This window comes from Sminthopsis crassicaudata, chromosome 3 (genome assembly GCF_048593235.1).
Source record: "Sminthopsis crassicaudata isolate SCR6 chromosome 3, ASM4859323v1, whole genome shotgun sequence".
Taxonomy (NCBI): domain Eukaryota; kingdom Metazoa; phylum Chordata; class Mammalia; order Dasyuromorphia; family Dasyuridae; genus Sminthopsis; species Sminthopsis crassicaudata.
In genome coordinates, this window is record NC_133619.1 from 191,491,160 (window position 1) to 191,509,266 (window position 18,107).

Below are 18,107 nucleotides of genomic sequence, written 5' to 3' on the forward strand. Positions count from 1 at the left end.
GGGAAGATCCAATCTAGTTTTAAATTTTAAAGTGGCTTGATTTCTCTTCTGAACTGCTGTTTTATAAGGAGAGAAGAGCTAACAGCCTGTGCCAGATTCTTTTATCTTGGTGGATTCTCTGATCCCAGAGCCCTCCCCAGCGCGACCAGCGCAGTGTGCCACTACCCCACCATCTGCGCTGGCCTCTCTTCTTCCTCCCCTGGGAGCTGACATTTCCTGTTGAAACTCCAGATTCTCTTCAGCTGGTAAGTCGTGCTTCCAGTCCTTGTGGATTCTATCAGTCCAACGCTATTTCTGAGGCTGATTAAATTTAGTTGGTTGTGAGGGAAAAAGGAGCTTACACAGTAGCGTGTATCTTGTCCACCATCTTGGCTCCACCCCCTCTCCAGTGTTTTTAATAGGAATGGATGTTGGATTTTATCAAATGCTTTTTTCTGCATCTATTGAGATAATCATATGGTTTTTATTAATTTGTTTGATATAGTCTATTAAGCTAATCATTCTCTTAATATTGAACCAGCCTTGCATTTCTGGTATAAATCCTACTTCGTAATGGTGTATTATCCTGGGGACAATTTTCCGTAATCTCTTTGCTACTATTTTATTTGATATTTGCATCGATATTCCTTAGGGAAATTGGTTTGTGATTTTCTTTCTCTGTTTTCATCCTACCTGATTAAGATATCAGTACCATTTCTGTGTCATAAAAGGAATTTGGTAGGAGTCCTTCTTTCCCTATTTTTTCAAATAGTTTATGTAGTATTAGAGTTAATTGTTCTTTAAATGTTTGGTAGAATTCACATGTAAAGCCATCTGGCCCTGGAAATTTTTTGTTAGGGAGTTGATTAATAGCTTGTTCTATTTCTTTTTCTAAAATGGGACTATCTAAGTAATTTATTTCCTTCATTTCATAGTTATTAATATTTAATTAATAAATAATAAAATTTATGTCAATTATAAAATCATTATTAAAAATAGCACTATATCAACTAATGGCAAAATAAGTTCAAGTATTTATGTGGGACATTTATTAAGAATTAAAAAGTAGGGGAAGCTAGATGGTGCAGTGGATAGAGTATTAGCCCTGAAGTCAGGAGGACCTGAGTTCAAATCCACCCTCAGAAACTTATTGTTTGTTAGCTGTGTGAACCCCAATTGCCTCAGTTAAAAAAAAAAATTAAAAAGTAACAATAAAGGTATCTTTCAGTAGCTGATAGAACAAAAATGAGGACATGCTCACACTTCTGACCATTCAGTGGGAATAGATTCACATTTGAATGTTGACTTTTGTGGTGGTTAGAAAACTATTTGATAACAGATTTTCCAGAATACCTTTGGTATTACTTGCCATCTAGGGGAGGGGAGGGGAGAAAGGGAGGGAGAAAAAATTTTGGTACACAATATTTTGCAGGGGTAAATGTTGAAAATTATCTATATGCTTAGTCAGAAACAGGATTTTATATAATTGCTTTATAAATTGTTGTATGACAATAATGGTTTTAAATGGCTACAAAAACAAACCTAGAATGTTTCCAACATAAAGGAAATCTCTACCTTATCTTACCATCATAAAGGAAACATATATTTGAAATGTAATTGGACAACTAGTTGCTACTTATGGTTCCATTAAAGAATTTTCCATGTGAATTCCTTGGAACATTGTCATGAACACTTTGCAGGTTCTCAAGCCACTAAATTAGAACAATTTTATACATTGTGTTCTTTCTATATGTTTACAAGATGTGTAAATATAGCTTTATAGCTCAATAAAAAGTATATTAAATTTATGTGATTAGGTATATATGTGATAAAATAATTTGACAAGGTGAAAACTCTTGTTATTCAGATATGTGACATAATTCTACTTATTAAACAGTGTCAATATGAATATAAATGATCTGGAAAAAATTAATTCTAAGGTTAATATCATGAAGTGAAAATTCTCACTTATCAAAGCTAGGCTCAAATGATTAATTCTCTTACCTAAGTCTGAAGTTCCTTCTGCTATTATACTCTCTTTCCCAGTAAAATATTGGGTAATCAATAGAATGCAACAAGAGCATGAGGAGATGAGAGAATACTAGCATTTGGTAAAATGTATGAATAGACCTAACTTGATATAATTATATATGTACGAATACTTTTCCAAGCATAACTTTGAAAAACCATACCTAAAGCTGCCTCTCATTATTATAAAAATGGAAATGCATTCCTAAAGAATTTTTGCCAAATATAAAAAGTTAATCAATTCACAATATTCTAAGATAAAAAAATTTGAAAAATGAAATATATAATATTTGCAGTTCATCAATAACACTTTAATAATGTTTAATGGATGAATGAAATAGCATCTATTTCAACACTTACTATGCCAAGTACTGGGGTTATAAGTACAAAAGTGAATTCATCTTTGACCTTAAGGTGTTTTTAGTGTGATGGAGGATTGATGAATAAATGTTTGGTCTCACAAATCAAAGGGTAAAGAATAGAAATATAGAAGAGTTAAGGTATCTATATATCTTTTCTGGTAGGAAAGGCAGTATTAGTTTTATGTGAGAGTTGGCAGGGAGAATGGCAATACATTTGGAGAGAACCCATCACATCTAAAAATGAAGCATAGCTGGGGTTGGCTAAGCATAGTGTGTCATATGAAACACTAATTAACCAGGAAAGCATGTATCTCTGAGGGATTCCCAGAATTGAGAGGATAAAGACATTCAGAGCATGATCTCTGTATCAGAGACTAAATGCAGCATAGGAGAAAGGTCTAGTATCTTGAGGGTGTGGAATGGTGTAGCAAGGCATATTTAGAAGAATGAACATTAAGAAATGTACAATGACATGAAAACTGGATTTTGTCTGTGACATTTCTGGGGATTAATTTTGGGAGTTTCAGATCATGAAATTGAGACTATATAACCACACTCACATATATGGTCAATATATGAAAACTATTGTTTTCATGAAATCCACTACTTGGATATGGCAGGGAAAGACTGTTTAGCAAATATAGGATTAATTCTGTTGGCAGCTTTCTTGTCTCTATGTTAATCTTGGTTGTACATGCAATATAAGGGAAGAGCTTGTGATTACTATTAAACTGAGTTTTGTATTTGGTTCATTATTACTCCAGGGGCATAAAGGGTGAGAATTCATTTTAAGAAAAATATTGACCTAACCTGCATGGGGCAAGGTCTTAGGAAAAACCAGATCAGCCTAAATAACCATGACCATAGTACCTATAGCTTAGCTGGAAAGCTCTTTCTTTCACTGTATGCTTTAATTTCTATTTAATATCATGTGTTTTGGCTTGCTTCATTTAGTGAAGACAATAAGACCACTTTATCTTGCTTTTGAAGAAACTAGGCCTAGATACAGAGAAAAAGATGTTTGCTCTAAAGCTGAAAATTGAACTAAAGAACACATACTTTGTTCATTACTTCCTGCCAAATCTATTTGCCTGCACATTCCCCTGAATTAGTTGAAGAACAGACCTCCCATTCAGAAGCTGCTTTATCTATATTGTCATATTAACACTAGCCTTGTCATTGTTAAAGAGGTCTGATGGAATCAGAAAAACACACATATGAACAAATGTTCCTTTACTTTTACTGAAAATTGAGTTGATTATGGGTTAATCATTTTTGTTAATGTCTTGAAAAGAGATTATATCATTTATGCTACAATAAAGATAGAAACATACATATTGGAAAACAGTAGGGCAAATATTTTTTAAAATGCAAAATGTGTAGAACTTGAGAAAAATGGGAAAGAAAGGTGAACTGACAATCTTTTAATTGTCAAAAGAAGAAAGCATTCTTAGAAAAAATATTTTAGATTTAACTGAATGTTGTAATAATAATTATTACAAAGTACAAAGTTTTCTGAATTCGATTAACACCTTGTTTTTATGAAAAGGTATAAATGATCAAGTTTATTTTATTTTTAATAAGGTGTTTTTGGAGATGATAATCTATAATTAGCTTGCATATGCTGATCAATATTCTTTTCCTTCATAATAACAATGCGTTGCCTTTCTGACCATTTTGTTTATAAAAACATAAAATAAAGACACTGACTCCTGCTTTGGAAAATTATTGGGAAAAAAACACACTAAGATGCCATTTTTGAATTATGGGATGTCCATAGCATGACTACTTATTACTGACAAAATAAGGGGGAAAAAAAAAAGAATTGTTAAAACAATAAAAATATTCCATTATCTCTTGTGTTTGAGGAAAATATTTAGCAACTAAAGAGAAAGAAGATTTTCTACTAGATGCTTTCATAAGCACAAAAGCAACCAGGAAAAAAGTGTATGGACATCAAACATTATCATATTTTGTAAAGGTTTTTAATAGATAAATAACCACGACATTTAAAAACTCTTAATATTTTATTTATTTGCATATATTTTTATTCCTATTTAGCAGCATACATTTATTGCTCCTCAAGCACAAAAACTTGACAAAGGCAATTACCTTATATTATTTTGTAGAACCATCACTGTAAACCAGAGAAATCTAAAGAATATGTTTGCAAAATCAATCAATATGATGAAATATAACACTTTCAAAATAACAATTCCATATCTATAAAACAATTCGAAATAATAATTCTATATTCCATATTTTAAAATGCTATCATGATATGTAAATAACTTGGTAATACTTTTGTGCATAATAGAAACAGTAGGATAATACAAACTTGAAAACACTTAATGTGATAGTGTCTTCATCTTTAATAGTTATAGTACACAGTGCTAGGACATTCATAAATCCTTTTTATGGGAAATACATCACAAAAGACTTTCCATTTCATTTTTCCTAGCATGCAAAATTATCATCCAGTACCATTTAATCTTTCTAATATATTCAAATTATTGAGTTATTAAAAAAGAAATTAAGATCCAGAAATCCAAAATAAACTAAATATTCATTCCCACTTTACAATAGAAAACTTAGTATATGGAAGATAATTAATGCAAAAGTTTGTAAATAGAAAACAAATTGTACTAGATGTTTCCTTTACAAATGAAAATTGCAGTATAGTTGCTGTAAATTACAAATGATTCTGGACAAAACAAAACAAAAAAACAAATAATGCTAATATGTGGCTAAAACATACCTTACAATATATTCAAAGAATTGGTGATACTTACAGAAATCTACTTCACAGATTATATTGCAGCCCATTTTTGAAGCCCATTTCAAAGTACTGAAGAAGTAGAAAATTTTTCTTCAAATTAGGTATGAAGCATTTTTAAAAACATGAATTAATTATGCTAATGAAAGCCAATGAAGGCCTTATATAAAGTGGAAAGAATTAATGAATGTGTCATTCATTAATTTCAAAAATCATTGCTTTTTGTACAATATTATTAACTAATGGAAATTAAAATGTCCCTTGAAATGCCACAATTATTATAATAAGGCTTGGGAAAACAAAGAAGGGGATACAAGAATGTTATGTGAATGAAAGTAAATAAAATGAAATTGTTATACCAAAATCATACATAATTGTCTTTACACATAAAGTCCATGATGTTATCTTTTGAAAAAAATCCTTAACATTATTATAACGTCACCAATATAATAAAATCATGATACCTTTTCGGTGACAGTATTCTTTGCCAAATATCGAAGAAACTTAACTAAGATTGCTATTTGTTCAATTAAAAAAAAAATTCTGCTTACTCTGTGCACTAAAAAAAATTATATCATATAACAAATCAAATCTTAAATTAAAATAGCATGAAAGTCCACTTTACTTTCATAAAATGTAAAATTCAACTTGAGAATAGTAGCCATTTAAAGGTTGAAAATATGCTATTAAAAATACAAGAAATGCAAAGACAATTTTTTTCTCTGTTTACTTATATGGCTTTGGAAAAGGTCTTTTTAAAAATTAATATTCATGTGTACATGTCAATATTCAATTCCCAATATTTTTTGCCATACATTTTTAAAGCCTACAAAATAAAAAAAGGCTAAATACAGGAACATAAAATAAGAATCTGTATCAGCTGCAGGCAAATTTTGTCACCTTCAGTTTGGCATATCCATATTTTGAAGCACAAGACCCACTCTGCTTGGAATGTATACCTAATTTTTAAAGAGGTAAGAAAAAGAAGTCATTATAAACTTGAAAATCATTATACTATAGATTTCAAGAAATAAACTTGATGGCATGACAGACTTCTCTTTTCTTAAGGTAAATTAATCCTTATGAATCATATTTAAAATCTTACAATACTGTACAATACCTTTCCATTCTTTGTGCTGTTAATGACAGCATTTTAAAACAATTACTACTGTATGATTTATAACTGTTAGTGTTAAGACTCCTGAGAATATGTAGTAGGGCTACTAACTGAATGATAAATGATGACTCCTTATTATTATGTTTGAACACTATTGCATTACTATTGTGTAGTGAATTAAAGCTTGCCTAAGGCCAATGATGTCATGTTGTTCCACTAAACAGAAATAAAGAGACAAAGCAATGTTTTTGAAGTATTTCTGCACCTAGAAAGCATTACTTATGAAAATGTTTGCTTATTGACTTTTTCCCCCTTTGAACAATAAGAGCTTAATGAATGCAATCAAAAGAATCCTAAGAAACACACACTTTTAACTCCAGGTGGTATGACTTTAAAACTATTTTTCTAATTAGTCACAAACCTGTATTTCAGGGGATTCACCTTATAAAGATAGGAAATGTTAACACTCAGCATTTCATATGACTCCATTTGGAATTTTCTTGGCAAAGATACAGGAGTGGTTTGACATTTCTCTCTCCAGCTCATCTTAAAGATGGGGAAACTGAGGCAACAGGGTAAAGTGACTTGCCCAGGGTGACATTTGAACTCCAGTTTCTTGACTTAAGGCTCAATCCATTGAGTCAACCAGTTTACCTAGTGATATGAATGGCTTTAATGGACCTTTTTCCTACTTAATTCTTTGTTATTACTATTCTTAATAATAGCTTTGGATTTGTGATTTCCTGGGAACTGTGACAGTTTATCAATTCAGATTAGCACCACCTCAGCAATTTAGACTCTTAAAGAATTGCCTGAGGGCACTAGAGATTTTGTCCTACCTACCTAATAGCCAGTAAGTCTCAAGAAGCAAGATATAAGGCTAGGTCTTTCTGACAGAAGTAAACTCTAGCTAATTCTCTCTATAACTTAATTTGTAAAAATATGTTTCTTTTTAAAACTACAAATAGTAAAGTTAAAAAACTAGTACAATGCTGTCTTCACTATTGCAAATATCTTATTTTGCTATAATTTTTTAGTATTCCAAATAATTTCCTACTTTCAGAATGTGAGAACTTGACTGATGGCATAAAAGTCTTTCAGAATTTGGAACCAGAAGGTAAGATAAAAAGCAAACACAGATTTAGAGAAGGGGAAAAAAAAGAAAATAAGAGTAGTTAAAATGACTCAACTGATTCCAAAGGACTGATGATAAAGAATGCTACTCATTCTAAACACAAAGGACTCAATAAAAAATGCTACTCATTCTAAACACAGAGGACTCAAGATGCAGTTTTGGACACAGCCAATAAGGGAATTGGTTTTGACTAGACATACTTGTTACAAGAGCTTTGCTTTTAATTTTTTCAGTAGTAGCAGAGTGGATGGTAGGTGATAAAGATGTAATTATCATCAACAGAAGTAGAAAATTAAAAGAATAAATAGAACCATTGAGATATCTTTCTCTAAAAAACAGAAATTTAAAAAAATAAATAAATAAAACCAACAACAGTATGAAGGCCAAAAAGCAGCAGCACTGACAGGCAAGACAGTGACTGAGTATATACTTAAAAAGAATTGCTCAGTTTGTATAATCATCTTTTATCTTTTCTACTATGTATATAGAAATGCTAATTTTATTTGCTGTTCTTTTAAGTTCAGAAAAGGCAAAAAGTCTATTAATATAAGTTTCAAAAAAGAAGAGAACATTCATGGACATTGTGGCATATTCATGTGACACAATGTTTTCCCCTAAAATTTTTGTGATATAGAGCTCCTAACAATTTATGTCCTTAAAAGAGGCAGTAAGAAATATAGTTAATTAGAATATCTCGTAACATTAAGGATTAAAATAAACAATTTTAAAACTGTTAGATTTAGGGAAAATATATATATATATATATATTAGCACTTAACATTGTTATATAACAATTGCTACCTAATTTCATGCATTTAAAAATGTTATAAAAAGTTGAAAAACTTAAAAAAAACACCAATGGTAACATCAAAGTTGAAAATGAACAATTCAAGAAACTAAAAATTTTAATCTGGTTTTTAGTATGTTAAATTTAATGAAACTATATGCATTTCTGCTAAATTTTATTTTGCTAATATTTTGGGGGGGAAGTTAGGATTTTCAGTGAGTTGTACTTTTCTAAGATATTATACATATAATATATGTGTTATCTATATATTATACATTATACATATACATACATGTACTCATATGTATACATGTGTATAGACATATATACATACACACAATACACATGTGTGCATATACATTAGACCTTAATGTATATGAATACATATATACATATTTTATGAATTATACATACAATTAGATATAATACCTATATACAAATATGAAACACACACATATGATATACATATGCAATACATATTATTAGAACTGTTGTAATTTTTACTTCTAATTTTATGCTTCCTATATATGTGTAGTCTTTTAATTCAGAAAATTAAAGGGAATTAAAAACATTAAACAACATGAATAAATTTTAAAATAGTTGATTAATTACTTTTTTTTTTAAAGGATATTAAAAAGATATTCTTCAATGTGAGGGTTCATTATTTAAAAACAAAATAAACAGAAATTTAACACTTTACAAAAATTAAACAACTATGCTAAGCATCTTGTCAAAAAGATAATTTTATTGCAGTCCACTTGCGTTTTCCCAAATGCAAAATGGGGATAATTAATTGACCAAATGGTTACTGGCAATGAATCTAAGTAGCAAACTTTGTTTATATTTTCATTATACAGGACTCACATTATTCACAATAGCAAAGAAGCAATGTACAAAAATTTTGGGTTTATTTATCTGTGCTCCCTTTTCTGTCAGGGAATTTACATTTCTAAGTTGCAATTCTGCTCTTAGGTCAGGTTCATGTTAAGTAGGAAAAAAGAATTCTCCCTAGCACATTGGTCCCCAATATAATACTCTTAGTGCATTTCAGCAACTGAAGCTCAAAAAAATGAACATACTAAAATGAACTGTCACTTTTTCCCAACAAGATTAAGAAGTTCTACATCACTTTTTTTTAAACCTTAAGTTATTCTGATCATAGCTAACAGTATATAACAGTGACAGTATATAACTTAAACTGGATCACCTGGCTTCACATTTTCGACCAATGGGGAAAAAAAAAAACCAAAAAAACAAAACAAAAAAAAACAATCTAGAGCTTTTTTACCTGCTGATGCTGTAGCATGAAGTGCTATCTTAGGAATTCTGTAAGTTCTGTTTGTTGCTATCTTTGAAAGCATAGATTTGAAACTTATTCAGCAGATCCTATGGATTATGGAGCTTGCAAAGAAAAATTCTTAACAAAAATGGTCTTTTTCACTTCTGTTTCATGGACACAGTATTTCTTTACAAAGGTTTAACATAAAGAGGAAAAAGTCCCTTACTTTACTAACAGGATAAGTCTGATATAAACAGTATCAGGCTGTTATGCTCAACTGATATAATTGGGTCCACAACACAACTAAAACTGGGTAATAATGAATTTTATTACTATAGGATTCACCTACTTTGTAACTGAAGGGAGGAAAAGTTATTTTTGAAATCAATTTTGCTTCTTCTAGTTGTTTCTTGAGCAAATACGAAAAGAAGTAATTGTACTTTCTTGGTCTTGGTATTTTCTTGGTTCATTTGTATTCTCTTATTTCAGCCCTACTACCTGCAATTTCCTATCCAGAGCCTAGTTATTTAAATAAGTAATTTAAATAACACATGGTCAGAGAGAACAAAATAAAATAAAAAAACTCTATTTTGTCCTACTTGTCCCTATGATATCATATCTCTCTTACTATAATACGACCCTGTGCAACATGCTTTTTTCCCCCCCAGTTGATGCATTAATATGCAGCACATTCCATTTCTGCTGAATCAATTAATTCTGGAAAAAAAAATTTGGGGGAGTTGTTAGTGCTGTTATTTTCTTTCAACTGGGTACAAAGCTATTTACAGGAAACCAACAACATGCTGTAGGATCACACAGATGGGTATCCATAATAGCTAGGAAGGGTGGTATAATAAAATTCTTCTTGTTTCTAAGGCCTATGAATTCCCTTTCCTACCTAACAAACTGTTGTGCAGGACATACTGCTTAATGTATGAATGAAATTGCTTCAGTAAATGCTTTTTATGCTTAATACATTTTTGTAGAATGAATGACTTTATCAGTTAATTTTCATTCAATTCTGCCAATACTTCAACAACTAAAACTCAGGTTCCAAAAAAGACATTATAAATTCTGGTCTCTTGAGTCCAGAAATGCAATATTCTCCAAAAAACTATATTGCCTGGCAATTGTCTTTATAAAGGTTGCAGCCTGCATGTCTTCTGTAGTCATAGCATCAAGAGTCCTTGGCACTATTAGATGGTTCAGTATCAAAAATGGATTAACATTAAAGAAATATTACCATCTGTTTTTGTCACTGAATTTTAAGAACTTTGAGTCCTTTGCATCTGTCTTGCAGCTAAAACCCCCTATAATTTTCTTCCCCTACAACAATGTGAGCACTCCTTGAAAAAAAGGTGCTCATTAACTTTTCTATGTATCCTTAGCACAGTATGTGACTAATAAATACTTTTTCATTTGTTTATTCAACAACCATGAACCAGGACTTTTCTTCTTGTTAAATTCTATCACACTGTTAATGTATTTTATAATATTTCATGAGACTGAAACCTAAAAGAGAAAAGAATTACATTATTTAAAAAGCAAAAGCCCAAAACATTATAATTTTGCTGTCAACTTAAGAACTCTAGAACTTTTACCCAAAGTCCACAAGATCCCAAAGGAATAGACTTTAGGGGGTCCCATTTTGTAAGTTTATAAGTGTGGGACGTTAATGAAAGTTCTGAGTATTAAAATTCATGTGGAAATGGTATGTTTTTATTTTGTAGAGTTGGTTGTAATATATCATCTACTCCATAATTCTTTTGAGGTTTTGGGATTGAAAAAAGTGATTATTTTGTCATCTTACTTTCCTATTTTTACTTTTAGCTGAGTGTAACTTCCAATAGTTTCTATCAATCCAAGATCTGACAAAACATAAGTTTTTTGAAAATAGAGGTTGTTTCATTTTTGCTTTTTGTATTCTTGGTCTTTGTACAGAGCTTTTTGATTAAATTTTTTTTGATTGTCATCTTGAGGTTACCTTAACATCTTCTAGTATATATACTTTCTCCAGACTCCAACCTCACTCATCATTAAAAATCTCATGTTCCCATTGTTAATCACTATGCAAGATTACCTTTTTTCTGTTATATAATAAGGAACAAACTTGAGAACCTTTTCATACAGTATTTGTGTTCTTGAATTTAAAAAAAGCAAAGAGGAGCAGAAAATATTGAGATACGGAGTGCAGAACTACATTCCAAATGAAATTGTAAATTATTCCGGATGCAGAAATTGACCAAATTTCTGACCTTATCTTAGAAATTTATCATAATTATCTTAGTAATTCACAAATCACCCAATTACCCAATGGGAAAAAAAGATAGGAAATTGTGGAGCAAAATAGTGGAAATAAAGTCTATACAAACACTTAACAACTACTCATGTGATAAACAAATTAACAAGCAAATTCACATTTAAGAAAGAAAAATTCTACTAGAATTAACATTTTTCATTTATATTACATGAATTATTGGGTCCAAAGATCACAAGGACTGATTTGTAATTATAAGTGACAAGAACAGCGACACAAAATAGAATTTATTCATATGATTTAATATTTTATTTTCTAAGTTGTTTATGTCAAGAAAATATCATGCTGGAATTGGACTAAATTCTTATTTTATTAAATGTAAAGAAATACAGCTTTTTATTGTTATGACTAATATCAATAGCAACTTCAAGACAGAAAGAAAATGTTTTGGAAATAATACTTACCAAAAGAGAATAAGGGCGGCCATTATGTTCAAAAGACTCAGAAATGAAATCTGTATTATGGTCCAATCTCTGATGTCCTCCATATTTCTTTTCATCAGTATCCAGAACAATTTTGAATTTATAATGTATTAAGGAATTCAAATTAATTTTGTTTTTAATAAGATCTCCTAAAATATCTACCACATTTGTATTACCTTTATTTTTCTAAGGCAATATGGCATACTAGATATTGACTTAGAAGCAAGAACTTAATATAAAACCACTTCTGCAAATATGTAACCATGTACAAGTTACTTGACCTATTTCAGGCTCATTTTTCTCATGCAGAATAAAGAAAATATCTGTGGTAGATACCTTACAAGCCTAATGTGGGGATCAAATAAAAAGAAAATATGTAAAATACTTTGTAAATTTTAGATGCTATATCAATATCACTGTTAATATTCTTAATAGTAATAATCTGAACTATACTAGGATTGGAAGATAAAAAGATAAAAACAAAACATTTGCCTTCAAGAAGCTTAATTCTACCACTTTCTGGTATTACTATATTAGAACCTGTTATAATTTGATTTCCCAAAGAATCCAATAACTTTGTTTTATACACACACTCTTTCATTTATTACATTCAAAACTGCTAAGAATAGTATTCAAAACACAAAAACAACAAAATATTTATAGCTGCTCTTTTTCCTGATGGCTAGTAACTGGAAATCTGGAGGATGCTCATCAATTTTGAGAAATGGCTAAGTAAGCTGTGAGATATGATTGTAATGGAATGTTGTACTATGAGAAATGATAAGCAGGGTGACGTCAGAAAAAAACTGCCCTTACATGAACTTATACAAAGAGAGCAGAACCAGGAAAACATTTTACAAAGTAACTACAAGACTGTATGATGAAAAAATTGTAATTTTTGAGACAATTGGAGTTAACTTAACTAATCTTGGCAATATAATGATCTAAGACAATCCCAAAGGACTCATGATGAAGCATATAATCTGCTTCCAGAGAAAGAACTAAAAATCTGAATACATACTGAAGCATGTTATTTTCTTTTTTTCTTTCCATTTTTTGAGTCTTTTAATGCAAAATAAGAGAATGCTTTACATGACTGCACATGCAAAAACTATGTCAGATTGCTTACTGTTTCAGGAGGAGAAAGAAAGGGGAAATAGAATTAAAAATCTTAAAAAAAAAAGTTTAAAATGGTTTTAATGTATAACTGAGGAAAAAATAAATATTGGTCTTAAATTTTAATCTGTGGGGCACAGCTAGGCAGAGCAGCTAGGTGGCAGTGAATAAATAGAGCACTAGCTCTGAAGTCAGGAGAACCTGAGTTCAAATCTGGGTTCAGACACTTAACATTTCTTAGTTGTGTGACTCTGGGCAAGTCACTTAACTCCAATTGTCTCAAAAATTATTTTTTTAAATCTGCTTATTTCAGAGAAAAGAGAAGAAAGGGAAAAGGAAAAAGAAATTAAATTAAAAGAGTTAATTGTAGAGGGCCACAGATAATGGGTAACTCTGGGCAAAGGTATAAGACCCTTTATTCCAGTAAAAGGAACCCTGCTGATTGTCTGGTTCGGCTACCCAAGGGCTGAACCTTGGGCTCTCAGCCTTCCTGAGAAGTCAGGGGTGGTGACAACCTGTGCTGTAGTTGAAGTAGATACCAAGTGACAAAGAGAACAAATTGTTTATGTGGTCCTGCATCCACAGTATATAGTTAGCGCATGTGTACTACAGTTATGTAAGGTTATTAGAGTATATAAGGCTAAGAGAATTTGGAATAAACAGACTCCACATTTGACCATCCATGTGAGTCCCACCTCTTCCCTACTTTTCTAAGACCAAGGACTTGGGCTGATAACGAGATCCTCCAGAGAACTAGCTAGGACATTACATTTGGCGTTCAACATGGGACCTTGGAAAGCAGGGACAAAGTAGCTGGATTGACGTGATCAGCAGTTCAGTTGAGGATCTCCTCAACCTCTCCTCTTCATCTCCCGCCCAAAAGGTGTCTCTGGCTTGTCTTACTCCACCCCCTAGTCCCTCCCACAATTCTCTGTATACACCAAACGATTGGGCCAGCACAGAATAGTGGGAAGGGCCATCTTCCAAGCATATTTTTATAGAGTATTGTCCAATCGATAATTAGCCTTAAGTGCTCGGTTGTCCAACCTCAGTGTATCAACTCAAGAGTTTCAGCTCTTTCCAAATCAACATCCTCCATTTTCCAGATTTCTTTTTTTACAGCAAATACGGAATACCAAGGACTTAGAAGGGAGGTTGCTCTAGGAACAGGGTAAATATAAAGATAAGCAAGAGGGAAGATTTCAGTAAGGAATAATCTAGTCACTTTCATTTTTCAGCCAAAATGAGGCAAGTGGCTAACAAAAGAACCTCCCTCCTGAGAGAAGTATGAAGCCATGCTTAGGTAGGAGAGAAATTAGGTTTGTTTGTAACTCAGAAACAGATCACTAAGTTCTCAAATGTTTGTAGAGGAGAGGTTGGAGCCCGAGATGCTGAAGGTAGTAGAAGAACAACTAACTGAATACAATGTGATAAAACTGGCTTTAAGAAATTCTACATATAAGAAAAAGAAAGCTTTTAGCATGGGGCGACAAACAAAGAAGTAGGAGGAGAAAAACAAGCAGAGAGTTGGTGCCGATAGCCCCAGAGGGTATAGTGTGTGGGAGAGAGGTATGGAAGTGTTTTATAGTATCCTGTTAATTTATATTGTTTGTTACTGCTCTGGGAGGTTTGAGGGGCATGGTGAATTGGGTAGGAAGAGAGATAAGGACTGTGCTGAGAAGATGAGGGACATGGTGCTTCTCAGATTCTCAGCCCCCCTTCACTTTCCCCTAAGCCTGTGCATGTGCCCTTGGGGTATCCTCTGCTTCCTGATCTTCCTTCCTCAACTCTGCCTTCATGAGGAAGGGAATGAGGAGCAGGAGGGATAGTAACACCATCCACACCTCCAGCACAGTTTTGTCTTCCTATCCTTTCTATATCCCCAGGCAAGGCAAAAGAGAAGAGACATAACAGGATTACAATTGAGTATTTTAGCTTTTTAGGCAGAGCTGCTGTGAAAGACCTGCCAGCACACTGTTCAATTTCAATGGAAAACTAATACACCAGTGTGTGTGTAACAGTGGCTCTTAACCAGTGAAAAAATTCAGGCCTCATTAGACATAGTACAGGAACAATTTGACTAAGGACAACCTCTTCTAAGTCCTTGGTATTCCGTATTTGCTGTAAAAAAAGAAATCTGGAAAATGGAGGATGTTGATTTGGAAAGAGCTGAAACTCTTGAGTTGATACACTGAGGTTGGACAACCGAGCACTTAAGGCTAATTACCAATTGGACAATACTCTATAAAAATGCTTGGAAGATGGCCCTTCCCACTATTCTGTACTGGTCCAATCGTTTGGTATATACAGAGAATTGTGGGAGGGACTAGGGGGTGGAGTAAGACTAGCCAGAGACACCTTTTGGGCGGGAGACAAAGAGGAGAGGTTGAGGAGATCCTGCACGTCCATTCCCTTCACTTCTACCGCTAAAGACCAAGAATAAAAGATCAAGGACTTTTGCTTAAACTGACTCCGGCTGATTCTAAGTTATCTAGGGTGCTAATTCTGCCTTCACATTCATTGATTTGAGAAAAGTTAAAAAAAGCAAAAACAAAAACAAAACAAAACAAAACAAAACAAAACAAAACAAAACAAAACAAAACAAAAAAAAAAAAAAAAAAAAAAAAAAAAAGATGGAAACTATGGGAACTCTTCAGCCTGGGCTTCCATCTTCATCTGAATAAGGAAGATATGAAAATTTTTGTCTTTTCAGTGCCCAGCTTTAATTTAGGTGAGGCTTATAAAAGATTTGAATGGGCAGTTTTGCTACAGTCCAAATAAAATTTGTAGCCTCTAACATATTTCAGCTTTTTAAGAAACTTCAGGAGCAAGTGAGAAACTGTCCAGGTAAGTATTACTTCTTGCATGTCCATTCTCATACTGGTATTCTAGGAACTATTTTTCATGGAAACTCAAAAGGCAGATTGCTTTCTCTTCATGTTAACTAACACTCTTCTACTTCAGGCAGCCCAAGAATCTCATTCTAAATATTATCAGGCTGCATATGCTTTACACCTGCAGTTTGGGATATCAAAAGATAAAGCTAGGAGCATAGTAAAAACCTGTATAGTTTGTATTCCTTTCCATGTTCCCATGCTTGCTCCAGGGAAGAAGCCTCGTGGTTTGAGACTCAATGAAATTTGGCAAATGGAGGTGACCCAGTATAAATCTTTTAGATGTCTGTCTTTTATCCATGTCATAGTGGATACCTTTTCAGTACCAGCAGCAAAAGAGATGGCTCAGGTGGTCACTGAATTCCTTACACATGCCTTTGCAGTTATGGGTGTGCCACAAGCAATAAAAACAGATAATGAACTTGCATGTATTTATAAACCTTTTGCACACTTTTGTGCACAGTATCAGATTTCACACATGACTGGCACATATCCTTTAATCCTAAAGGACAGGTATGGTAGAGAGGAGGAATAGAGACAGCAAGACACTCCTCTAAAAAAAAAAAGGGGGGGGGTGGCACAAGTAAGAGCAGTGTCCAGTGTGAATAGCTCCAGTATCTTTAGATAATCACCAGGTGATGTGGAGAAATCTGGAGAGCAGTGAATGGAAGGGACCAGATAGGTTAACCACTTGGGGCAGAGAATTTACTTGTGTCTCTACAGATGAAGAAGGAATCCAATGGGCACTTGTCCATTGGAAAGAGATGGGAAAAAAAAGGAAGACCCTCAAAACGAAGGAGAAGTCCCAAGAAACATCAGGTAGTTCCATCTCTGACTATGTCTGCTACTAAAAGAGCATGGCAGTTAATCCTATGTGTATGGCAACTGATTAATGAACATCACCATGACCATAAAAATAATTACTAATGAGACTTCAAAACCTGTAGGAATCACTGGATTACCTGACACATGAAGTGATGGACAATGGATTGGCTTTGGACTATCTCTTGGCTGCTGAAAGAGGTGTATGTAGGATTGTAAATTAATAGCTATTTTCTATACCTTCTTTCTGGAACTCATGGAAGTCTTTTATAGTATCTTGTTTATTTATATTGCATGTTATATTACTGTGTGATTCCTCCCATGCTGATGGATTTAACCACTGATGTATAGCTGCTTCAATTAAAACAAAAGAGAGAGAGATAGAGGGCCACAGATAGTGAGAAACCTGGCTGAGGTATAATACTCTTTAGTCCAGTAAAAGGAATCCTGCTGACAGTGTCTCATTTGGCTCCCCATTTCTCACTATGGGCTCTCACTCTTCCTGAGAAGGCAAGGGGTGTGACAACCTGTGCTGTAATTAAAACAGAGTGATACCAAGTGGCAAAGAGACATCTACACAATATAGCAAGTTGGTTATGTGGTCCTGTATGTGCAGTCTGCTATAGTTATATAAGGGTATTAGGGAATACAAGGCTGAGAGAATCTGGAATAAATAGACTCCATACTTGACCATCTGCGTGAGTCCTGCCTCTTCACTTCTCTTCTAAAATCAAGGACGTTGGCTGGTATTGAGACCCTCCAGAGAGCTAGTCTGGACATTACAGATATCAACCTGGACATAGTTTTTAAATGTTATGATTTTTACTTTTTTTTTTTTTTTTCTTCCATGAGACAATTGGGTTTAAGTTACTTACCCAGGATCACACAGGTAGTAAGTGTTAAGTGTCTGAAGCCAGACTTGAAACTCAGATACTCCTGACTGCAGGGTGGTCAGTGCTCTCCACTGTGCCATCTACCTGCCACCATTAAATGCTATGATTTACAATTTTTTTTAATTCAAAATATTTCTAAGCACTCACTACATCTATGAGCAGATATGAATAAATGGTCTT

General features: G+C 32.9%; 1 protein-coding gene across 1 annotated transcript in view; it reads right to left on the reverse strand.

The window, feature by feature from the left end:
* Positions 1 to 4,383: 4,383 nt before the first annotated feature.
* GBE1 (1,4-alpha-glucan branching enzyme 1) overlaps positions 4,384 to 18,107 on the reverse strand; it is a 258,453-nt gene continuing 244,729 nt past the window's right edge. The window contains exons 15-16 of the mRNA XM_074299786.1: positions 12,185 to 12,300; positions 4,384 to 6,104 (exon numbers count right to left, since the gene is read on the reverse strand). Of these exons, the coding sequence (XP_074155887.1) occupies positions 6,048 to 6,104; positions 12,185 to 12,300 (173 nt within the window). The 3' untranslated portion in view covers positions 4,384 to 6,047. The remainder of the gene's footprint in view (positions 6,105 to 12,184; positions 12,301 to 18,107) is intronic.